The sequence below is a fragment of the Lathamus discolor genome, chromosome 12, assembly GCF_037157495.1.
Source record: "Lathamus discolor isolate bLatDis1 chromosome 12, bLatDis1.hap1, whole genome shotgun sequence".
Lineage (NCBI taxonomy): Eukaryota > Metazoa > Chordata > Aves > Psittaciformes > Psittacidae > Lathamus > Lathamus discolor.
The window spans coordinates 11,808,514-11,833,829 of record NC_088895.1 but is presented as its reverse complement, the minus strand read 5'-3'; the positions used below and the strand labels follow the sequence as shown (position 1 = coordinate 11,833,829).

The 25,316-nt window shown below is 46.0% G+C and overlaps 1 protein-coding gene across 3 annotated transcripts; it reads right to left on the bottom strand.

Annotated features, from left to right (window-relative positions):
• Positions 1 to 476: 476 nt before the first annotated feature.
• On the bottom strand, positions 477 to 23,919 carry RILPL1 (Rab interacting lysosomal protein like 1). 3 transcript variants are annotated; one of them, XM_065692873.1, is made up of 8 exons: positions 23,436 to 23,919; positions 19,882 to 20,032; positions 14,591 to 14,709; positions 13,100 to 13,318; positions 10,499 to 10,671; positions 9,871 to 9,963; positions 5,759 to 5,846; positions 3,276 to 3,363 (listed from the first exon to the last, which is right to left on the bottom strand). In XM_065692873.1, exons 1-8 carry the CDS (start codon positions 23,733 to 23,735, stop codon positions 3,358 to 3,360), a joined length of 1,149 nt encoding a protein of 382 aa, XP_065548945.1. In that variant the 5' UTR covers positions 23,736 to 23,919; the 3' UTR covers positions 3,276 to 3,357. The 3 variants fall into 3 exon arrangements, with proteins under 3 accessions (XP_065548943.1, XP_065548945.1, XP_065548946.1); XM_065692874.1 differs by lacking the exon at positions 3,276 to 3,363 and adding an exon at positions 3,372 to 3,853; XM_065692871.1 differs by lacking the exon at positions 5,759 to 5,846 and having other exon boundaries at positions 477 to 3,363; positions 23,436 to 23,917.
• Positions 23,920 to 25,316: the final 1,397 nt, after the last annotated feature.

Below are 25,316 nucleotides of genomic sequence, written 5' to 3'. Positions count from 1 at the left end.
TGTGCACTGCAGAGCAATGAGCAGATCAGGTTCCTAATCAGTCCATGCACCTCTCCACTGCGAGTGGTTTCCTGCGTGCACAGGGTTTAAATCCTGCTCTGGAAGCAGGGCTGGCTGCTGCCTGTAGTGGAATTGGGGAAGCAGAGGGCAAAGCAGCATCTTTTTCAGAGCCTGGGTTTGTACAGACACCCATCTTCCACTGAGAAGCGCATGGTGCATTCCAGTAAAGGTGTTTGTCATCATGAGCCATTCCTAAGTATTTGCTAATGTATTTTAAACTATATTTTTTTGGTCAGCCTTTGAATGACCCTGTCCTAAACCTCTCCTAAACCTTGCCCAGTTTGAGGCTTTATTTCCACAAAGAGTTGGATGAGCCTTTTCAGGGGAGGGAAAACAAACCCATATATTGCATCCCCAAGGAGAGATGATATTAACTTCCCCCCCCAAAAAAAAGGATTCAGGTGTTGCAGAAATACTCAGTTTTTCAGAAATATTTATTAAACTGTTAAAATGATTTACTGCCCAACCAAAAAAAAAAAAACCAAAACCCAAAACCAAAAAACAACCCAAAAAAGTCAGTGATCCTGCACGCTGCAGACGGGATACTGCTGCACCCCTCACCCGACAGGTCCTGGCCCCTCCTCTAAAAGCAGATTTTACTTGAGAAACAATACATAGCAGAGCCTGAAATCTTTACATCCTCTTCCCTACCTGCCATCCTTTCTGATGGCACTTGGAGTGTATAAACTCAGCATTTCAAACATGAGGATGAGGAGCGAAGTGGTTAACGGCAGCAGGTCAGCAGTAGCTGATTTTGATTCTGAGGTACCAGGCTGGAGATGAGTGGGGGAAGGTCGCCCTGCTCAATGCTGCTGTTGGAAGCTGGCTGCAGGTTTGAGGTGACAGCAGTGCTGTGGCGTATGGGATGAGCTTTACGTGCAGGAGGCCAGGAGTTGTCCTGTATAATGCACCAGCTGAGGTGCTGGGACACCAGTTCAGTCTGTGTGTTTCTGTTACCGCAGCTCATTGCTCTCAGCTGATTGCAGAAACAATGTGCTTATTCAGGCCATGTGTCTGCTGCATTCTTGCATTGTTTCTGATTACTGCATCTATTCTAAGTATGCCAAACAACTGTGAACTATGCTAGGGAGAGGCTTGATGGGAATCATTCAGTATTTACTTTAACTGCCTGATATAACTGTAGTGTATTTATTTTTTTCTCTAATATGGAAGTGAAATCGAGATCTGAGCAACGAAGGCATTCCCCCCACTTAAGAACTGCTTTTCACACAAGGGAGGAAGTGCTGCTGTTTTATGGATACATCTTCTGCAAGCATAAAACTTAAGATATGTTATGAAAACATAACCAGGCAAAAACTTATCTGCCTAATCCTAGTGTGAGATGCTATCAACACTGTTTTAGGAGCAGATGTGTTTCATATTAAGACCACACATCCTCTGTCATGCCAGGGTGGTACAGGAGACACTTCACCTAAACATAAGGAAGGTCTGTGTTCAAAACGAAGCAGGATTACAGTTGGGAGTGAAGCAGCATCCAGCCCACCCTTACAAAGCATGGTTTCCTGGCACAGTTCACTCCAGATGGGCTCACACACACTGAAGAATCCAGAGTCTTGGATCACCCTGTATTAAAAACAAGTGGCATGTGCTAAACCCTTGTCTCACTGTCACCTAGGAGACCTTTGGGACTGCCTCCTACATTCAGTACCTGGAGTAGTTGGAGCTTTACTCCAGCCTGAGCATTGTCTCCTGTTGTTAGTGCCACTCCTGAGAAGAGGCTCTTTACAGAGCAGATGTAATTGCTGGGGGTGAAGCCCCCTACACTAAGCTACATGCGCAGAAGTTGCCTACAGCCAGCTCCTCACCAGCAGCACGTGCTCCAGCACACAGCCAAGGGCACAGAATGACCCCAGCACCTCTCTCACACACAGCCATGGATGTGCTCGCCCTCTCCTGCCTGGTTGGGTGCCTTCATGGAGTGTGGTGCAGAGGCAGGGTGAGAGCTGACACCCAGCTGTACCTGACAGTTACACCACACGGGGCTCTAATGGCATGGTTTTTCTAAGTACAACCTCAGTGAGACCGAAGGGTCCCACAAGCTCATTTGCAAAGCGGACCTAAATCCCACCTCCCGGCAGTTCAGCTGTGCTGGGATTTTACTGGCAAGTTAAGGCCCTATAACCTCAGGCTACCCAGACATCAGCCACCACCAGCAGAGCAGCCTGCACATACAGAAGTAGTGTTGAGATTAGTTAGAGAAAGCATTTTGAGCTGGGGTCATGTCTTTAAGTCAGTTAAAATAGCTCATGTCAGTTTGCTGAGGGTGTCTTTTACTCTCAAGTTAGGCAATCTTATCTACATAGAGAAGTGGAGTGTGACTTCATTAAAAACCTGTCTGTGGGAAAGAGATCTAATTCCTTGACAGCAACTGCCTGCTGCTCTAGGGGGAAGTCCCTGGTAAGAAGGAAAGAATTCAAGTGTTTGAATTCCTCCTTATGAACAACTTGTTTTCCATTCCCACTGCAGACCTCATGGCAAAACGCAAGGCACGCTCAGCTCCTACATCAGTTTCTTCATGCTTTAGGCACTATAAGCAGCAGGGCAATGTACACGCACTGTCCCTCTCAGGGCTACTCCAGTTTATCTATTTGTGTTGGGTGAATTTCCAGGCGGCTCCTCTGCAGAATGCAGATGTCAGCTGAACGTGACAGGACCCAGCAGCGCCGTGACCTGCTGCGGAGTGGCAGCCGTGTGTCCCTCTTGAAAAGATTCTTACCAAAAGAAAAAGGAAACAACCAATAGTGTTAACAATCAGGGTAAAAGAGTCTTTGCCACTAGATACTGTACACTGCAAACAACCTCTAATAATGGCACAGGTCCTTTTTTGGTTTAAAGAAGCTTGTGTTACTGTAGTTAATGCATGACCAAGACCATAGACTTGTTATTCAGCATAAAACAAGTCGTGTAGAAGCTTCGGTGTCCCAGGGCATCAGCAACTGTTCACTACAAAGCTTGGATTCTGTTTCCAGCAGTCACCAAGCAAACAGTGAGGAGTCCCTCTTGAAGAGTCCATCTCAAACACGCTGGGGTGCACAAGGCAAATGAAAGTGATGAGCTGCCAGATTTTGCTTACAGAAGCTTCTTGTTACTAGAGTGTCGAGATCTACTGCAGTAAACGGAACCCCTCAAGGCTTTAGTCACAGGTGCTGCAGGGCTTCTTGTCCTTGCTCAGTGTAGGAGTCATCTTTATGTGAATTTGACCATTCTCCAAAAGTATCCTGGAAGTGGACATTTTTCTGTGATGCCTGCATGCGTTTCTTATCCCGATAGAAGAAACTAAACCTTCCAGGGAGGGAGGGGAGGGAAAAGAAAGAACACCGTTTACCATCTTGAAACCACTTCGAACCCCTGCCCCTATACACAGCACAACAAAACAGAGCAAAGAATCTGTTTGCATCGGCAAAACTCAAGGCAGTGAAGCCTGATGGGGTGCATGTCAGAATGTTATTAGAATGAAGTCATTGCACTCTCAAGCAGTTTGGCTATGGAAGCTTCAAATAAGCTCTAAATGCTGTTGACTCTACAAGGTGCAGGTATCATTTTCGATATATATTCCCCCTTCCCCAGCTGCAAGATAAAGAAGCGACACAATACATGTTAGTTTCTTGGCATAAAGAAAGTGGTATCTTTGGCATTAAATCTGGATAATTTACCAGACAGCAGAAATAGATCGTGTTTTTAAGGGTATCAGCAGGGAAGTTCATAAGATGAGAAAATACAGCCTCCACTTTTTGTTTCCAAGTGTACAGAATCTGATACATAGACTTGGTTCCTGCAAACCCAAATGAGTAAACGCACGTGCGTGCGCCAGAGTTTGCAGGATGAAGGCTCGAACCCAATGCACACGAGTGTGCACGTCATTTCCTGTCACACAGCTTGGGTGCTCTAAGAGAATGACGTACATGAACCAACAGCCATTTAATACAACAACAAACTGCCAGCTGACAACACAGCTAAGAAAATACAGCCCCAAAATCCTTAGTATCAGTTTATTTGCAAAGGATGAAGTTACTTGACCAGGCAAATTCAGTGTTTGTCATGACATCAGTACCAGAGGTGTTAGTGTGGTGTTTAGGTCAGCTGAGAAATGCAGAAGTTGTGGTCCCAGCTAGCAAAGGTTTGAATTGGCTGCAAACGCTTTGGGTTTAACAGGGCACTTAAGGAGGTAAATATTGGTTGGGTTGCACAGTACCCAGCAAAACGCAGTTGTGAATGACACAGAAACTGCTAAATGCCTCTGAACTAAGAGACTATGCAAATATAAACCCAGCTTTGACAGGGTATTAAGATGGCCCCAGCCTCAGCATCCTTCCTGCACACCCCAAGCCTCCCCTCAAGTATCATGATCTGACCATCCAAACCACCTCATGTGGACCAGGGAGTTCTGCCTTCAGTGTCTCTAGGCACAGAGGAGGCTGTATTTGAGTGTCAGGTGAGGTTTGAGGCAGCTTTCCTGAAAAAATACCCTATCATACATGCAGGGAAGCATGGCAATATCAAGAATATTAATTATTTTTTTACTAGAAAGCAATATTAAAAGCTACGCAAGTGGAATGCCCGATGACTAACGTTGCTAGCAGGACCTGAACTTCGACATTTCCTGGCTTCGAATATGCAGCCTTAATAGTAAAATAAGTCTTTTGCACTTAATTAGCCTCATCCTTTTCTACGACCTTCATTACTGGAGTTTATAAATTCACACAATGCTATGTCTTTTCAGGGCCAGATCCAATTCCAGCTGATAAAGGAAGTGTGTAGTCACTGAGGCTTTCTGCTGAGCGTGTCTGGTCCTGCCTGCTCAGCCTTGCTCTTGTGATGTCCACACAAAGGACTGCTGTATTAATGCAGTAAGTTTCAAATGTCAAAGTTCAGTAATATTTCACTTTATCATTAAGTTGAGTAAGACATGCTTGAAAATCTCTGCAGGAAGCAGAAGGCTTTCCAATTCGTTCTGAAACAGTGAAAATTGTTATTATGCCTTGAAAACTCTCATGGAGGAGGTTTGGAAAAAGCATGTCTATGTGGAGAGGAAGGGAATTTAAACACTGTGTTGCTGCTGCCAATATAAAGATCACTAAAGCAGCAGTTCTAATGCAGAGAGATTGTGTGTTAACAGCTATCAGTACATCTTCCAGAGACAGCCAAGGATGGAATAATAGAATTGATTATTGGGAGTGTAAACTGTTCTGAAATACATAATTAGAGACAAAATATACAGCGCATAGATAGAAAGACATGGAAGCAACAGCCTATAATTAACACTGGAAATAATATAGATCCCAGCCATTATACTCTGTAAATCTAACAAACTGATTTGTAACAAGTCATTAGAGTGACAGGGGTTTCTTAAACAGCAGTGCTGTGAATTGTGAATAGACACGCTGAGTAAGCAAAATTAACAGATGCTGGTTAAAAGTCACATATTGCAGCAACTTCCTCAGGAGTAATGACTGGTTTAGCATGGCACATTAGGGCAAAAGTGCTCAAATGTCAGTACTGGAGGATTAGCATGGAGAGGACTACAATGGGTTGTGTACTGACTGGTCATTCTGATTGGCACTTTGTTCTTCTGTGATCCCACAGGCAGCCGATGAGAATGCAACCAGCAGTGCATGTTAACACGGGGTCATGCAAAAGGAAACCACAGTACCAAACAGTATTACAAAACAATTCCTACAAGGGACACAAGTCTTCTTATTGGCTGCAATGTGGGATCGTCTGGAATCAATCCAGCTGCTACCATGGGCATTATGGCTGTAAAGATCCTGGTCAGGAAAGTACAGACACAGAAGAGGTAAGACTGGAGCAAGGGAAAGAAAAAGCATTCCATTAAAAAGAAAAGAGGCAAACATGATACACAGGGTTACTTTGAATTACCACACAGGACATGTTACAGGGAGAGGTGGATCTGCATCACCCAAGACAGCTCTCCTCAGTGAAAAACTCGTATTTAGGAAAAGCAGTCATTGTAACCATTTCAATTGCTTTTGAATTTCTAAAAGATACCACTTTTGTGTTGTGAGGCAGCCTGCAATCTGGGTTGGGTTTCATCAACGTATTACCACCTCTAGCAATGCAGAGCAGAGTGCACATTGTTCTTCCCAAGAGACGAACAGGCACAAACATAATGAGATGAAAGATGAAGGTGTATGTTAAGAAATACCAAACAGGACTCTGCTGTGACTACTGGATATTTGCACAGAAAACAGGGTTAGGCAGGACCAGCATTACAGTTAACCATTTTACAAAGGTTACACTTGATAGTTTCCAGTTAAAAACCAGGATTGCAGGGGAAATACTGAAGTAACCTCCTATGTGAGCTACTCGGTTAATGGGCCTGTGTATCTGTTCCAAGAGGACCTGTATTATTGCTTCACATGCAGACAGATGCCAACTGCAGGCAACTAAGTACTTATTTGAAACCTTGCAGCTACCCTGGCAGAAACACTTTCTAGCTGACCACAGCAAGGCTGTTTCTTTGTCATTCAGCACTTTCACTATGCATTATACAACCCATGCAGCTTCAAGGTTGAGAGCACGCTGGGGGGGTGCTCTGCGCCCAGCCAGCCCCACACAAACCTGCCAACACACCTTCATCCATACCTGGGACACCCTCTGTTTCCTAAGGATTCTCCTCAGAGCTTCTCCCTTGTGCCAAATATTTTTTTGAACTGTGGACTAATGTCAATTAAAGATTAAGTTGAAATCACAAGAGGCATTTTGTGACCAAACGCAGCTCTCCCCAGCACAGTCACTCTTAACTGCTATTCTTACATTGGAAATGAACACAAACAAGCAAACATTGTTGTATCATTAGCAGTAACTAGGACTTCTATTTTTACACGTGGCACGGTCTGTGAGCTGCAGAAATGACACAGACACATCAGCTTTTGTAGACTGCAAGAATAGGAAGAAAACTTAGGGCTGCTTCAGGCGTTACATCAGTGGCAAACAAGCACGTATACTTAAAAGGGAAAACAAAACAGTGTTTTCTGCTCAAAACAGAGGGAGCATTTTTAATCCTTGTACTCTTCCTCCTTAATGAAGCCCCCTGGTTGCATTGTTTCATCAAAACTCTGCCATGTGATGTGGTAGAGACAAGCGTAGAACTCAGGCAGTCTGAGATCACAGCTCAGAGTTTGCCCCCAAATGCTGATTTCTGCACAGAGTCACCTGAGCACCCCTTAGATGGCTCAGACTACATGTACATATGTCTTATTCCCCCGAGATGCTGTGTGGTGAAGGAAGAAGGGGCACATTACCCAGGCAAGCATAAAACTTCTCTGGAGAGGACAGCATCAGTGTCTCCTATTTTTGTACTTCAGCTTTTTGTTTAATCAGGAGGAAAAGTCTTGTCCTGGGTTCACGACAAGTCTTAAGCAGGGGCAAAGCAACCCTGCTTTCATTTGTAAAGGCACTCTGTGTGCAGATATCAGCACTACAGGTTTTCATTGCATCATTAGGTCTGGAGGGGATTTATGTGCCAGTGTTACCCAGGTAGTTGTATGGCAAGGGGCTAACAGCACCCAGCCTGGGAGAGGGGAAGGGAGCTCAGGAGACAGCTCACAGCAGGCACAGACTGCAGGAGGAGCAGGAGGGGTGTGTAACAGGACAGATGCTACACTTGGGTTCTTTGGTTTTTCCAGCAGTGAAATTTCCTGTCTTTTTAAAGCCCATGTACAAGTACAGTGCTGACAACACGCACAGGGAGGAGGGGGGAAAGAAAAGAAACCCACACCAGACAAATCTTATCCAGACAGGCTGCAAGAATAAGACAAATCTGACAACTATCACCAGCCTTCAGGTTACTTAAGTAGAGAGTTTTATCTTCCCTTATTTAATATGATGGCTAAATGAAGAGAGAGTAGACGGAGACAGAGCATCACAGCTAAAGAAAGTAATTTCATCTTAACAGCAGGCTCAGTATGTGCTTCTGCCTGGCAGGAAAGGACTCTTGCCTTTTCTGAAAGGGACCCAACATGATTTTATGGTTTATTGTGTGTGGGTTTAGTTCTATGAATTTAACACAGAATCTGAGAAGCAGAAAGATTGGGCAGGTGTCTGAAAATGTGCATTGACTGATGCTGAAGCAGTTCGCACCAGTAAGTTAACCGAGAGAAAGAAAGCACTCAGATAAATGGTTGAACACACGTGCCTCCTGCCATGGCTCCCTGTGTTGCCCACACGTGTGTAGAGGGCAGAGTCAAAGCTAACACCTCCTTGGTGTGTGCTCTGTCTTACAATGTCCGTTTACATTTTTATGCTGCCTTTGCTTCGTACATCAAGCATGGAAACTGCCATCAACTCAAACTGTGTCAGCTGAAACGAGCCACCCCCCTCAATGGGATAAGCTTTAAAAAGTACTAAAATATTAGAAGAGAAGCTTTACAGTGGAAATCTCATGAAATGAAGTATTATCATTGGCACAGCCACAGGATGAAAGTCCAGACTCAAAGTGGTTTTGCTAGTCGTGTGAGGGGAAGGGTTCTCTGAACAAACACAGCAAAAATAATCAGAAGAACCCTCCTGACTTTATGGTGTTTTGGATCAGAGCAGCTCTTCCAATGGAACTTATTCTCACAAGGCTGCTGCTATTATTAAACAAGGACTGAAGGTTATGGACATGGGGGCAGGATGGAAGAGCTTTTTATGTGGAAACAAAGGGCTGTTCCAAAGATCATTTATGCAGTTAAAAAAGTTAAGCTTCCAGTCCCACAAAAATCCAAAGACTTGCTGCAAGGTTACATGACTTAATTTGGAATAAATAAATGTACAAGGAGGGAGTTTCACCAGATAGATGGATTGGCTAACACTGATTTTATAATCGATACAAGTAAATGCACACCTCTGACAGTAAGCTTATGTTTTGGGCAGCAACATGAAATACTTCACCAGAAGAAGGTGGGGTTCTTACAGCCAAGGAAGCTGGAATCATCTCCAGCGGCAAATCTGTTCAGCAAACAAAGGTTTTTGTGCTGGACACGTAGTGCAAGTCAGGCTCTAAAGGCTTAGTTCAACAAGGAAACAAGCACAGCAAGGTTGTGAGGAAACCTTGTTCTGCAAACCCAACTGCCACAGTTCTGCCCCTGGCTTTACTTGTGAACAATGCTCTTCACATGTCTTCCGAGCATGATGTGGGTTTCTGACACTCCATCACCTTAGGATCAGTGTGTTAAGGAACTGGGACTTGCACTTGAACAGGAGCATTGTTCCTGCAGTCCTCACACACTGAGATCCAGCACTGACTTCAGTTTTGGGCACACAGGACAGGCTGAGCGGTGGTCTGGCAAAGACCACATCAGTAGCACCTCTCTTTGGAGTACGACTCTGCGGCCCAGACAAGAAGATTCTCTAGGAAGATCAGTGTCTGTGTTTAGCAGCTCATCAGCTCATACCAGCTGTAACAAAACACTGCAACACAGGCTCTTTCGGTTAGCCTGAACAGTGTACTTATGAAGGAATCATTAGAACTGGGGCGGGCACAGCAGTCTGGCCACAGACACAAGCACATGGAGCACTGCTGGACTCCCCACTGCTGTCTGCACTTAGGGAGCAAAAGGTGCCATAGGAAATAATCTGAGACAAAAGTTGTCCCAGAAATAGGCAACAGTTTTGGCCAAAGCTGACTGCTGTTTGCTGATACCTGTCATGTGCTCCCTCAGCGTCTCTCCCGTATACATTAGGGATGTTGTTGTCTTCATTGTTAAATTCTTTAAAACTTTAAAACCCACAAGAAACACTTGTTATTTGCAGACTATTTCCAGTATCCTTAGCAAATAGGCTACTTACAGTCGCTTGATTCCAGATTCAGGCTGAGTTGAGGGTTTAGGCTGAATTATGGGTGTAGGTTGAGGGGATCTCATTTCTTCTTCTGTTTCCTCACTTGAAAGAAAGAAACAACAATTAATGTTCTCCTCCCAAGCCATGGAAGCACCTTAAGTTCTAAAATGAAATCTGAGATAGTGCTGTTGGTGAAGACATGCAAAAAGATCTGTTCAAAGCTCATTGAAATCCATGGGAGATGTTTCCATCAACCAAGGGACAGCACCTAGAACTGGGTCTCCTTTCAATTTTGTCTTTCCATCTGACAAGGAGAGGGAGAAGAGGAATGCATTGAATAAAAGTTGTAAAGTTTTCATTTTAGACCCATTCTTGTCCTCATGTTTGCATTCAAAAGTGTTAAATATTTGTAATCATTCTAAGGTTCAGGGGAGCCTGGGAATTGGCGAAGGACATCGTTTTCTCCCACTATGAGGAAACAGATTCAAACTAAAGCCATATGCTTGCAATCTCTACTTTAAGCCTTTGTAGATATACAAGCTTGTTGGACACTATTTCAGAGCACATTTATTGCTTCTAGACCTGCCCTACGGCTCCTCTGTGTCTAGCATGCAACAGGAAAGGAGATCTAACCTACCTTTTGTAGTATAAAAGCTCCTCCTGAAGTAAAAACACTTTAGATTTCAATTCATTCCTCTCATGAAGGACATCCCGGAGCTCCTGCAAGGTGAATCTTGGACGATTGGGATCTTTTAAGTCCAATGCCATCTTTTCTGAGTCGGAGAGGCAGTCGTCATTGTTGGGTTCTGCCTAGGAAGTGAAACGTGGGCTTTAAATTCACCATGCGAGTGCACGCCTGAGCAGTTGGAAGTGTTTATCCGTCTAGTTCCCAACTTCCTTTCAGCGTTATTAAATCCTCTTTTAGGAGAAACACATCAGTTTTAAGAGGAAAAGTAAAGAAGGAATTAGTTTTTCCTGTGACAGGCTCTCAGCAAGAACAGCTCAGTGAGCTGAGGAGCAGAGTACTGGAATTCTTAAGCAGAGCCCATTTTTTATAAGCCTGATCCTACCCTCTTTTAAGCTCATGTGTTTTTGGAACAGTTTTTCTGTCTATTGGTACCTGACTTCAGGTTAACCTTGGCTAGGCTAAGGTTGGTGCAGTATCAATTTCTACAGCAGAAATTGCAGCCCTTGTCCTGCAGACAGAGCAGCAGAGCAACGTGCACTTGTCCTTTTGTTTGATTCACCCCATTCATCCAAACACACTTTAAAAGATTGGTGCAACCTAACAAGAGGCTCAATGGAAATTGCCCATTTTCTTCACCCCTCTAGATTAGGGTGTGAGCTGATGCCTTTTCTTTCAGTTTGCCCCACACCTTTGCCCAAATAAGCTATTTTTGCTAGATTTGGCTCAAATCAGCACAGACTGAGCAGCCTGTAGCCAGTGCAAATGTCTTGACAGAGCCAACAAGCAATGTCCATTCCAGAGCATGCAGCTATTCCAGCTTCCTGCTTGCCACTGCTATTCCTGTCTAACCATCATCCTGCCAAAGAGAGTGGGGAAGGGCTCTAATTAGAAGAGATGCCATTGCCATGGAACTGATGAGTTACAGAGAGGTAGAGAATGCATCCTTTCTCTCAGAGACTGAAGACACTTTCACTCCTGCTGGCTCCAGGCCGAGGCTCTGCAGCCCCATATACAAAGCTGGGTGTCCTGGCTGAATTAACAGCAATGAAACAATCCTTTTCATTATTAATACAGTGCTTGCCCAATTCAGCAGTGACATGTTAGCACACCACTGGCTGTCACATTCCAGGAGGGACCAGGGGACCCAACCAGCCTTTGCTGCCGCTTCTCAATGTATATTCCTGCCTGCTACAAGTGAATTGGATGTGTCACTCTGCTGCAGTCTATCAGGCATTTACGGTACTGCTTGGGACTGGAGCAATCACCAATGCATCCAGCCTGCATGATAGTGCTCCTCTAAGTTCTTTCATATGATGCCCCTTATCCTATTTTGTACTTTTCTAAGAGCAGTATTAGGAAGGGAAATTACAGCATATTTGGTTTACTAAGGCAGAAGCAGTGTCATATGCACAGAGGAAAAATAGTAGGAACCATAAAGAAGACAAAAGGATGCAACAGATCAGAGATGCATCCTTTTCTCAGGAAGCTCCCCTCAAGTTAGAATTAAGAATAGTTAAGGTGCTTTCCAACCCTAACTATTCAATGATTCTAAGTTGCATCCCTGCTGCTCTGACCTCAGCACCAAATCGATTAGCAAATTTGCCTCTGCCTGTTCCTGCAAACACTTGGGTACCCAAGCAGTAACATTTGCTTTTCATGGGCATTTGCACTGGTAACACTTCACTGCACAAATTCTAACAGGAAGCAAAAGCAGAACTAAGGCCAAAGTTGGGTTCCTCTAAAAGATGCCTTCAAATACTTATGTGTTGATTTGGTAGCAATAGACCAGCTTCGTCCTGACAGATCAAAAGTGCCATAAGCCCTGCGAGGACCAAGTGTGCAGGTTCTGCATTGCCTCTGGGACTGCTTTTGGCACAGTTTCTTTTCTACTGTGGTTCACATGCCACCGCCATCACGGTGCACTGCTCCTGTGGGACCCATCAGGGCTCACATGTTTGCATGCTCAGCAGAGTTTAAGCTACTTGCCAGCTGCTTATCTTCTGGAAACCCCAGACTGTTATAAGGAATAGGTTTGTTTTCCTTTGGAGGAAAGGGTTGATACGTACAAACAAAATGAGGCCAAACATACCAAACATTAGCACTCCTAAAACACTGTCTGCCTTCGGTACAAACTAACAGCTGATGCTCCAGTGATTTGGGATTGATTCATGTTGTTTTTAATAGAACACTCTCTTTTGAAGCAATGATTTGTTGATATTTGGTGAATTCTGCAGCCTCATGCGTGACCGAAACGCTGCACTCCCAAGGCTGTATGATGGGTAGCCAAGTCTAAGGGGAGAGCTACTCTCTAATGCAGACATCCCACTGCCTTCTGTGAGACCGGTTCCCTCCTGCAGGAAGGAGGGGTCATCATCCACCTTATGGGGCCTTTCCTGCTCTCTGTATGTCACACCTGATCACAAGATGCTGTCCTCAACTCCCACCATTGCCTCCGATGTGCATCAATCACATTTATTCAACAATGTACTTGGGATGAATTCCAGACCTTTTATAAAGGCTGTTTACAAAGTGATTTAAAGTGCCTCTTACCTTCACTTCCTCCCCATTCTGGCTGTCCTCGCCCTGCAGTTTTTCTCTCAGTCTCCCCAGCTCTGCTCGCAGGTTGCCCATCTCCTGCTCCTTCGTTTGAAGATAAGCTTCTAACTCCACCTTCTGCTCGATCAGCGCCTTCCCCTGAGCCTCAACAACAGTGATGCGGTGCCGCAGGTCGTGGTTGATCTTCATTAACCTGTTCTGTTGCTGCTGAAGCTGCAAAATATGAATGCAATAAGTCAGCATCTATTCACTCATGATGGCCAAGTCCCAAACATCATGTTAAAGGAAAACTAGTGGGTTCCTGTTGAATTTCATCTGGAAAATTCTCCTCCTTCCTTACTCCCATTACTTTTTAATATCTAATTATCTACTACAGTTACAGTCACCAAAACTTAACTGGTTTCTAGAGTAAAGAGGCATTTTCCTCCAGCTAATCCATCACTTCTGATAAATATGTTTCAAAAGAGCAAAGTTCAGCTATAGGGATTATGGAATTCTGAATCAAATCTTAACCCAGAGTACAAGAGAGAAAGACAAAACAGAGGAATCCTTATATTCAATATATGAGTACTTCATACTCCAACTTTGCTTTTTGCTCTTAGGCTCTCATAAGGCAGGCTATGACCTGCGGGCCACTGCATGGGCAGCACCAGTGCAAGAGGCCACAGCACTTGCCAGAGGCACTTGGCTGGAACAGGGATTGTGTAGGTCTGGCCCTCACTAGCACGGAGAAGTCCCATGGCCTCAGGAGATGAGGCAGCGTGAGGATGGGAAGCAAAATATGGGTAAGGAGGTCATTCCTCCCGACACAGAAAGAGCCGTGTGATTCCCACAGTCACAGTGGAGTCTGTGATTCATCAAGACTAAAGCCGGATCTCTTGTGCTATGGTCCCCAGGGACATCCATCCTCTCTCAGTGACCTTCTGGCCAAAGTAAGTGACCTGGGCTGGGCTCAGGCCCTTCCTCCTCTCCCTTCCTGTGCAAAGAGGTAATCCACATTGCAGCCCTGGTGTGGGAGTGTGTGTGTGTGGAGTCCAGCTGCCAAACTCTGCAGAGAGTACGCGTAAAACATACAGCAGCTCACTCACCTCAGCAGGGATGCCTTGGTGGTGCTGAGGAGGTTTGCACTGCCAAAGCAGAGAGAGGTACAAGAAACCAGGGTAGGTTACCTGTCCTGTTCCCATGGAAGGGGAGAGCTATGAGGTCCTTAAGGAAACAAACAAAACAAGCTGTCCTTCCCCCGTCTTCCTCTCTTGTTACACTGGTTCCAGTCACTTCCAAGTGTGACTGGTCCTTCTGGACTCAGCAGAGGGTGTGTGTCTGCTGCCTAATGGTTTTGGACACTCCATAGTTATGCTGGACACTTCAGTTACTGGACTAATCATCTGGCATTGCTTACAAATCCTACACTGATTTAAAACCAAACCCAGGCTATGGAAGTATGGGTGAGAAAGAAGAGCAATAGGAAGACTAAGAGCCACTTACAGCCTCTACATCCTCATTTTTAAGTCCGAGTTCCCGGTCCTTTGCTCTGATTTCATCCCTCTGTTTATCTACCACTTCCTTCAGCTTCTTCATGACTTGCCGCTCTCTCTCTGACATTCCTGGTTAAAAAAAGAACAAAGGAAAAAAACTGAGGACAACGAGGAGCTGCTGAGACTGGAACAATAGCGAGAAATATTTAGGTAAAGACCCTGGAAGTTGCCTGCTGGTAGAATTACAGAGATGCTGCTGGAAGATGCTTTAAGGGTTACTTCAAGGGTAACAGGGAACACAGATAACACAATCCATAAAGCCACTGCACAGGAAGTCCTTAAAGAAGGAACTGACAGTCCTCAGAAATATTTATAACAGTGGAGTGACACGGATACCTCTTGTGCCTCTGCAGTTTGACATCAGTGTTCGCACTATGCCCCGAGGAGCTCGGTTATTGTGTGATGATCTGTAGAATCAGCTGGCCAGGACCCTGACGTGGTAAAAAGGATGGTCTGGATCCTCAGCAAGCTCTAACCAACATGTCACAGCTGTGGATTGCACTTAGGTCCAAACCAGCTAAGGAGTGCTGGACTAGAATGATTCTATGTTAAAACCCAGTTCTGTGTTGGGTGAAAGGGAGACGAAGCAGCACCTTCAGAGCGTACCTCTACCCTGAATCTAGAACAGACATTTAATCTGAATTATGGTCGCACATTTTCTCCTCATATTTCGCAACACTATTGAATTCTTCTGTTATTTGTTATGGGAACTGGCACTGCAGTGATGGGCTCCTCAGAGCAAACTCAGATGATTTAACTTGGTGAGATGATAAATGTACTACGCTGACCTTTCCTGATACCTGCACAGACACACAGTTTGGTGGTCCTAAACTATCACATAAAATCATGTACCACAGCATCCCATAGGATGGCTTTAAAATGAAAGCCTGTGACCAGGGCAGTGTGTGGTGGCTCTGCCCTAAGTTCAGTCCAAGCAGGAGCTCAGATACAGGGTCTGTTGCTGTCTGATTCTATAACCTTTGGCAAACTAGTTAGTTATGTGGGTCCTCAGCTTCCTCCATTTACGAACTGCAGGTGGTGACTTTGCTCACCCCTCTGGGGTGGCTGGAAAGCCACTTTCTTTTTAATATATTAAAGCAGTTCCCACCTCAGAAATATGCTGCATACACATCAAATGTATCCAGCCAGTCAAGCCTCTGCTTTCTAACATCAGCTCCTCAGACTTTCTGGTTACGTTCTTCCCTTCATCAGAGATATCAAAAATTGCTCCCTAAGAGAATGTAGGCTGCAAGCCTTGAGGAACTCCAGCTTACAGATCACCTACAGCTGGAACTGATGCATAAGACAGTAAAGCAAGACAGACTTGAGAGAAGGAGAGAGAAAGGCAGTAACTCTTCGGTGGATGTGCACTCCTGCACCAGCTGTGGGTTGCCATGCAGGCATAAAAAAAGCACAGCACTGCAAACAAGGGGAACAGTAGCTCTGATCCCTCACTGCTGAAGGACCAGAGCTATGTTAGAGCAGAGAACAGGAAACCACTGCTGGAAAAAGAACTGGTGATCACAATGGCTGGGAATTCAGTGTTGCTCTCGAACCCCAGAAAAGAGCTTAGTTGAGAGACATGCTGTTCATGTGCTAGTATTACATTCTCATCTCTTTTAATTCAGTGGCCAGTTTGAGTGCTCTGTTTTGGGACCCTGGTCCTTATCACCTCTCTGCTCTAGGTTCTCGTTCTTTGCAGGGTAAATTTAGTTCTTCATTGTGGTGACAGCTCAATAGCCACCAGGGAGGACAAGTAGACACTGACACTGCTGCTGCTTAACTCAACACAGGTCTGGTATCTCACTGTATGCACAAATCTCACCTACAGGTTCCTGGATGCACCCTCTGCTGGGGCCTAAAGCTGTATTTAAAAACAAATAAAGACCCCAAAATTCTGCCTTGAAGTACAGAGGGACTGCAGTGAAACTTTAGACTGGTGGTGTCACCCCAGCAGGAGCTAGGAATAGTGAGTGCAGCTATATTCATTAGTACTTGGGAGATGTTTTGAGATCTCTGGAGAGCAGGTGCTATTTAAAGAATAAAGTACCGTTTCAGTGCTGCCTGCTTTTCCTCCCACTGTGCTCATTTTTTCTCCTTAACATTTGGTGAACCCAAAAGCCTTCAACTGTGTTCATGGATCACTACATTATCATTTTCCTTTCAAGAGGAGGGGAAAGGAAAGGTGGGAAGTGTTTGTGAATCAGTCACATCTTCTTCCATTTCCTCAGGCACTGGGTAAGAGGGAGGGAAATCACTAAGTGCCCTAAATGTAAAGTCATTATCTCTAAATGATTCAAACTCTAGCAACTGCAAGATCTGAAATGGCACACCCAGCTGGCTTCCTCTGGCATATCCCATGAGCAGCTTCCTGTGCACTGCTGTGATCGCAGCATTGTTCAAGCAAGAGAAAGGAAAGCAGCTGGGGGAGAGGAAAAGTTAAAAGACTAAAAAAAGAAGGAAAAATAACATCTTTTATGTTTAGAGACCCATTTACTGTTGTGTCACATCTATCCCAACAGGCCAAAGTGCCAGTCAGGGCCTGTGGCACTGTACCACTACTTAAATACTCAGACTAGAAGCTTGCCTGCACTTCTGAAAGGGAGTTGTAGGTTCCTCAGCAGCCCAGCACAAGAGGTTCATGCAACCATTGACATCCTGCTGCCTGTCTGCACTGCCACAGCCAGCCTGAGGCAGCAGCTCCCCTCGCTGCAGTGGAACAGCAGCCTGCTTGTCCTGTTTGGCACACACTGGGTCAAGTTAACTTGTGGCAATTTACTGGGATATTCCAATCAGTCAGCACCATCAGTTTGAGCTTGGGAGGAGCAGCATTAATGGAGGTTGCAGATTCATCTTTCACCCCAGCTGTGTGTTTTGTATTCTGCTACATGTCCTTTCACACGAACCCTGCTCTGCGCAGTGCAGAACACTCCTGTTTAGATAGGATTGCCTCTGCCTCTCTCCTAAACACCCTCATTATGCTACAGCCAGGCTCTGTGAACTGACGTGACTGTTAATTCACTAGATTGGATCTCAAAGTCTTGCACATTCAATCACTGGCCTCTGTTGCCTGTGCTAAAAATAACTCCTTTAGCTGTCTGGTGAGTAAGCAGCAAGCTGTTAATCCCAGGGGCTAGCCACTGAGGGGAGACATGATCACAATACTAAATCATGCTGAGATAGGAAGACTGGAGTCTGGTCACAGTTAGCACAGCTAGCAAAGTATTTAGCTTGAAAGCCTGCCTCTGCCTCTACGTGTATCAGATCAAATGAGGGAGACTGTAAAAGGCAGCGTGACTGCTTTTGACATTATCCAAACGAGTCACCTGGGACAAATTATCCCCATTCATTAATGACAAAATTGCCTAAAAGGAAAACAGTTGGGTTTGATATCACAGGCTCCAATAATAACGTGAGGTTGCTATAAGTTAATGTGATTTGATTGAAACTGATAAAGTTGTCCAAAGAATATCAGTGAACCCAGAACATGATCTCTGGAATGGGTTTATAGGTTTTGTTTGTGTTATCATACTTGGGTAGACAGTAAAAATAACAGGAAAAGCATGCCTGGCATTTGCTTGGCTGGCTGGATGTGAAGAGTATGGCTATATTTAAATACAAGCACATGAGCTGCAGTGAGCAAGATACCCACTGGAAGGAAAAAAACCCAAAGACAAACCAAAGGGGAAGCTGGTTCTTTATAATGAGATGTCAGTCTTCATGCTCCATGACTCAACGCTGCCATCCTAAAATGCTGCATGGAGTTTGTGAGGCTGATGCTGAGCTCTTTGTCGATAACCGACTCCTAAATTCAAAGTGTTGCATTTGCTTTTAAAAAAAGTGGAGATTTTGAGGTTTGACAATTTTAGCTTTTTGAAGATTCCATTACACTCCTCCCCAGGGCAAGTGCTCAGCCTCTGGGAGAAAGCAAGTGCAACCTCTGCAGTGCTGGATAGGGTTTCATCCACCTGCAGCAAGCCTCCATCTAATCCCAACCTCTGGCATCCGGACAAGGACACCTAACACTTTGTTCCTAACACTTTACTGGAGAGCTACAATGGCTCAGCTGTGTGCTCTTGTTTCCAGCCCAGCCAGCGACTTTGCACACTACACACAGGGTGCTACACTTTGGAGGGAACTAGGACTTTACTGACCATCGGAACCTACTGAAAGTGGAGCTGTGGCTTGAAGCGATGGACCACGGTCATGTCCATGCACACCCACTTCCACACTGACTCACCATCACAAGCATGTTTTGCTGTTAGCATTCTCAGCTGTCTGCCCCATCTCTGGGCTCAGGGCTGCCTCATCCCCAAACCTGCACAACACCTCAGCTTAAATCTCAGCAAAGTATGATGAAACAGACTTGGTATCTAGCAGCCTAAATTATGTGCTAAGAACTGTGGAGCAAGTAGACATCTGTTCACCTGCTCTGGGGAAAGGGCTATTTGCTGACCTGGGTGGAAGCTTGAATTGCTGCAGTGAACTCTACCTGTACTTCCAACTCAGAATCTTGTATCTTGAACTTCATTCTGCCTCAAGAAAGAAGACGCTCACAAAGTGGCTGTTTCAACTGTTCTGGATTCATCCATTATAAAGGATGAAGAATTATAAATCTCTTCACTTACTCTAAATTGCCTTTAAGTACCAAACAAGTGATGGAACACTAAAGGCAGGTAAACCAAATAAAACCAATCACTCCTGTTATAGGAGAATTGTCCTAGAATATCTCCCTATGGAAGACTGACATAATTCAGACTAAGAATCTTGATTTGTTGCTTTACAGTTACCCTGAATAGATCAACATTTGCACTCACTTTTGTGTATAATGGTGTGAACTGAACTGCTGAATGGATTATTCCATTTGCATTAGAAATCACAGGGAGGGCTTAAAAATGGGTTTTGCAAAGTATAAGCTAAAAAGAAACAAAAAGTGATAGACTGAAAACTGAAGCTAGACTTATTTTCAGAGATGCTCCTCTGCCAAATAAAAACTTGTTCAGGCTTTTCTTTCCCTCCTATCTCCACCTCTTATCATGTCTTTGGTGTCACCATGTCATCAGAGATGTTCTATTAGGTAAAAAGACCCCAAAACTACAAACCAAAAACCCAAACAACCCCCCCAAACCCAGACCTGCATTAATCTATAGCAAAAGAGCCAGAATATCCAGTCAAAACATTCTGATCAAGTATTGCTTTTTATAACAAAAGCAAGTATTGCATTTGAAGTGTCAGACTTGCCTTCATGCTTCTGAAATTCCTCTTCTGTGAAATTAATGTCTTTGTGAGATAAGTTTGTCATCAGTTGTTTATTCTCCTCCTGCAGCTGCGCAATCTGGGTAAGAAGGTCCTGCGCCTCCCCTCTCCAGACATCCTCCACCAGTTCTAATTCCTAAAGGGTAGATCAGGACAACACATTTATACTTCTAAACACATGAATAGTCTTTGACTTGACTATTTACAGATCAAACTAGTCACAGTCCTACTGTGATTCATATAGAAAACAGTTAAAGGAGACTAGAATTCCTTAGAAGACATCTACTTTTCTAATGCCAGCATCAAGGCATCCACACATGAGGAGACAATTCCTCATGCAAACATTTTTGACATGCACATTACCCACAGAATGATTTCTTAGGCCCCATTTTGCTGCGAGGGCCAGGTTAAGGGGACTGCTGTGTTACAAAAGTAACTGAATGTGAGCAACCATTACCTCCTGCATCCCAGGAAGTAGCACAAAAGCTGTTATAAATGCCCCAGAAACATCACACAGCACGGCCCAGGAGAGCCAGTGCTGCTCCTTTTGAAAGAGCTGCATCTCTACTCTAGCGCTGTGTTATGAAACACAAGTGTAAAATAATGAGAGCAGCAAACCCAGAGCTCCCAGTCCACATCATAAACACAAAGCTGCTGCTTCTTATGTAAACTGTTCTACATGGAATGCCTTGAGTGGCATCTGTGTTAGCAGCAGTGAGACCAGTCAAAACAGCTCCCATGTGTCGGGACACTGTGTGTCAAGAGCAGCTGTCACCAATCCCTGTAAAGGTCAAATAAGGACAAAAAGTATACAGTCCTCAAGGAAAAAGCGTTCTATTTAGAGCTTTACGTGTTCCAAAAGCCTTTGCTATAAATCATACTTGTGCAGTGAGGGGCATTCTCTGCTCCATTTTCATGTATGTGCTTCAAACACAAAAGCTGCATGAAGATCACTGGAGCCAGGCTGAGTCACTTGCTGACTTGTGCATCCAGCCAGCATGTCCTCTCCTACCTAACAACAAAACACATGCAGACAACAACCCTGCCAGGCACAGCTCTCAGCTAAAATAAGCTCTGCTGAGAGATTAAAGGGTAGCTTTCTGCTCTGAATGTATGCTCTGATAATGGGAAATCATGTTCCTGTTGACTTTGGGGTCCAAGTGCCATTTTATTGTGGCATTTATTACTGCATTGCTGTGATTTTAGAACACTTCTTTAAGAGTTATGCAGAAAACACTGTAGCACTGTATATGCTGTCAGCTTAATTATCAAGAAGAAAACCTTTATTTTACTTCAAACTCTCTATCTACAGAATATAAAAGCAAATCTGTAAGGAAATGTATATTGCCAAATAGCTATTTACCGTGCTGCTGCCTATTACAACTCTGTAGCTAGAATAACGCAGTGACCTACTTCAGCTAAGAAAACAGCACATTCATCAGTTATGAGCATTCTGATAAAACCAAAATAGAACCAACACAGAAACCCGAACTAGCTAAACTTCTATTGCTCATGTGTGGCTGCAATGTAAACACACAGCTAGACAACAGTGTGCCTGGGCAAGCTTTCCTGTTTCTTGCTATTTAAGAGCCCATGAATTGGAGCAGAAATTCACTTCTGATCCCTCTTTAGTAGAAATGTGAAGCAGAGAAGGCAGATCAATGGGCCAGTAGGTGCCAGGCAGCTCGGGAAACTCCAGAGAGTGCTAAGCCAGTTTTATAGGCAAAACAGATTTACAGGTAAAGTTTAAGTGCTAAAATCCTCATAAACTGATGCCTGCAAGGACCACTAAAAGCTTGTCTGGATGACTTTTGGGTCACAGCTATTTCTCATTCTCTGGCTTTTTCTGCTTACCAGTACATGCCCTGCAAAAGAGTCAGTCATCAAACCCTCGCACTGGAACACAGGTGATGTGACGCTATTGCTCTATAGGGACTTAGTGCACTGGGAATCAACTTGACTGAAAAAATACCTATGTATCATGTACTTGGTCTTCCCTGTTAAAATATGTTGGCACCAAAGTTTCATCTGGGTTGTCTAAGCCCTCTTTGAGCTGTTTCAGGGCTATCAGAGAAGCTGGCAGAGTAGAGGTGGTTAACTGCAGGGAGATCAGCTGAAGCTGGCGAGCACAGTATTATGCAGCTGACGTGCTCAGGAAACTTTTAAACATAAATGAACTTCAGAAGCATCTACGTAGAACATCAGCTGTGCAATGACACTGGGTGTTGCTACTGGACGCAGGTTGGTACCCACTTCACCATGCAGCATTCTGTAAATAACTGAGGTAAAGAGTTCCTGCTGACTGGCAATGCAGAGATCTCAGCAGGGAGATTCTTCCCAGAGGTGAAGTGCCTTCAAAAAACCTGGCAGCAAAGGCTTGGGAAGAGCTGATTTAACTCCAGACACAGCAAGGGACCAGCGCAACAGACACCCACTTGCCTCCAAGTCAGATCCATCAGAAGGACAAAGGCAGATTGGGTACAAGTATTTGTACCTGTTCTCCAGACCTTTCCTCTTCATACTCTGAAGGTTCTTCTACATTAAAGGTCTTCTACCATCCTTTTCAGAGACACTACCCTGCGATTTCCTCTGCAAAATGTTGCAGGAATTATCCTGGATTTCCCATATGCTAAATGAAAGTCTCCCAGCTGGCTCTTTTTAAAACACATACAACTTGATTCAAGTTAAAGCCAACTCTCAAAGTTTGAGGTCTCTCTTCCAGCAATTCTCTATCTCCTCTTTATCCCGAATCTGCGTGTGCAAGCAGGAATGGCATGAGGCAGAAGTGACGAGTTAGCACAGTTACTAGAACCACTTCTTCAAATCAGTTCTCTGGATGGTTTAAGGAGTAGATCTGACACTTTCCCTGCAGTAAGTGGAGCAGCTCATGCTGTCCTGACACATGAGGGTAACAGGATATGGGAAATGATCTTGGGCTTTCACAGGAATAGGGTCAGGGAACACTGTGACCGCTTCGGATGAAGCCAAGGGACAAAATGCATCAGAGGATGGAGCAGGAATCTGGGAGAGTGTTCTTCCCTATTCTTCAGCTTTAACACTGCTCTGAAATCACTCGGTCCTCCATCTCTCTCCTGTGATTTGCCTACCCGATGAGTGTGCCAGGAAAACTGGACTGCCAAATCATTCACAGCTCTAGGAAAAGTGTGTCACGGTCAGTGACTTTTCCTGGCCTAGCAGAAGCAGCACTATCCGCTCATCAGGGGAGGGGGATGGCGCAGGAGTCCTGATCAGGGAGGCTCAAGGGGAAGGAAGCGCAGAGGTTGGGAAAAGGGTGGAGAAAGGGAAGGAGGAAGAAAACTTGCAGGAGGGAAGGAAAACAACAACACACCCGAACCCTCAGCGACGCTAAGGCAGCATCCACACAGAGCCATGAGCCTGCCCCGGCCGTGCCCACCGCGTGCCCCGCCTGCTCCCAGCGGCTCCGCGCATCCCGGCGCGCACCAGCCGCCCGCTTTGTTGTCCCCAGCGGCTGCAGCCCTGCCCCGCCGCGTCCGTCCCCCCCCCGCCTTATCCCGCACCTTCTGGTGCTTCCGCTCCTTCTCGATGCGGTCCATCCTCTCCAGGCGCAGGCGGTCGAGCTCCAGGCGCAGCTCCTCCATCTCGGGGTTGATGTGGTTGCGGCTCACCAGCACCTCCAGGATCTCCAGCACCCGCACCACCTTGGGCATGAGGCGGGCGATGGCCTCGCAGCCGTGTTGGTCGATCACCCGCTCAAACTCCTGCCCCACGGCCGAGGCGATGTCGTACACGTCCATGACCGTCAGCTCCGCCGCGTTCTTCTCCAGGGCGGGCGGCACCCCGCCGCCGCCGCCGTCCATGGCTCGCCCGGCCCCGCGGCACCCTCATAGGCAGCACCGGGGCGTCCTCGTCGCGGGGCACCCCCCGGCAGCCGAACCCCGCACCCGGGCCGCGGCCCCGCGCAACTCCCGCGAACTCGGGCTGGCCCTGCGGGGCGGGGGGTGCTTAAACTTGGCCGGGCGACGGGAAGGAGGGACCGAGGGAGGGCGGGCGCGGCCGCCCCGCCACCGCCGCTCGGGGCCAATGGCAGGCACCGGGCGGGCCGGGCCGGGGGAGGCCCCGCGCATGCCCGCGGCCACCGCCGTGCCTCGCCGGGCTGCGGGATGTGCGGCCGCGCCGGTGGCCGCGGTGGTTCTGGACGGGAGGAGCCGGCGTGGAAGCCGCGGCTCTGCGGGTGCTGCCGGCTGGTGCCTGCGCCGAGCTCCGTCAGCCGCGGGATGAGCCGTGGTGCCGGGCTCTCGTACCGCTCCATCGTGCGGGGCGGCAGCCACGCGTTTGAGCGGGGCAGAAGTCATCGAGGGTTCGGGATCGATGGTACCCGTCCCTGGGGCGGGCGCACAGGGATGTACCGGGGTTCCGTGGTGCCGCGGCACCCAAGGGCAGACGCAGCACCGGAGCTGCCAGGACGGGAGCGGGGAAGATGGCCCCCAGCTCCAAACGAGGAGGAAGGCAAACAGATGGCTGCAGGCTAACGTCGTGGGGGGAAGAAGTCATTCTGCGGGACAAGCATGGGTCCTGCACACAGCAGCTCGCTCATCGTTAGGGGTTTTTAGGCACTCGCTCTGCAAGAGCAGAGCAATAGAGTCCTTACGCCTGTTTAGAGTGTCAGTGGAGGTGCATACAAGTGGTTTGCTGCACAGGTCCACTTACAGGGGAATTTAAACTAAAGCCAAATGTATCTTTTCTAGGGGTTTTATTTCAGTATTTTTCCTTCAGGTGTGACTGCATTCTTAAATGTTTTCGTGGTGCTTAGTACCGGGTGCTCCAGATGGGCCATTATGGACACATTAAATGTACCCCGAAATAATTGTAGGTTCCAATCCTGCCACTTGCTGCCTGCAGTATAGAAACAATGCATTATAGTTTGGACAAGATACTATGGATAACAGCTAGTCAGAAGAAATAAAACTGAAGTTGCAAAAGCCAAGCTTTGACTGATAGGTGCTGCATGTTGTGGATGTGGCATTCATCCTCTGTTTGTCACACAAGGGAGGGCAAAACACCAATACAAGGGAATGGGAGGAGCGAATGACAGGAAATGCAACACTGTGACACTCAAACTTTCTCAGGCAATACTGTTAACATCTCCTTAGGCCACAGGTTACAAAACTTCAGCCTTCCTCCCATACTGCCCAGTGCTCACATTCCTGGAGCTGGGCAGCCAGAGTGACACGCCAGCCTCCAAGCATCAGAGTTTGATGTTCAGTTGCCTAACTTTAATAATAATCAATGACAGCCTGTGCACATGTATCTAACATCCCTCATGAAATTTACTGCCAAAATTGATCGCTGCAGGGTATTGCACAAAGTTCCAGAGAGAGCAGTAGGATGAATAACAGCCCATCCATCCCTGTAACAGTTATCCTTCCCTGGCAAACAGC

What these genes read in the sequence shown, in the direction of transcription:
- RILPL1 (XM_065692874.1), bottom strand. Translation starts at nt 23,735, where the DNA reads ATGGACGGCGGCGGCGGCGGGGTGCCGCCCGCCCTGGAGAAGAACGCG. An exon ending in AGAATGGGGAGGAAGTGAAG is followed by an intron (nt 10,672 to 13,099) that starts GTAAGAGGCACT and finishes TTCACTTCCTAG; the next exon opens with GCAGAACCCAACAATGACGA. An exon ending in GAATCTGGAATCAAGCGACT is followed by an intron (nt 5,847 to 9,870) that starts GTAAGTAGCCTA and finishes TTTCCTGACCAG; the next exon opens with GATCTTTACAGCCATAATGC.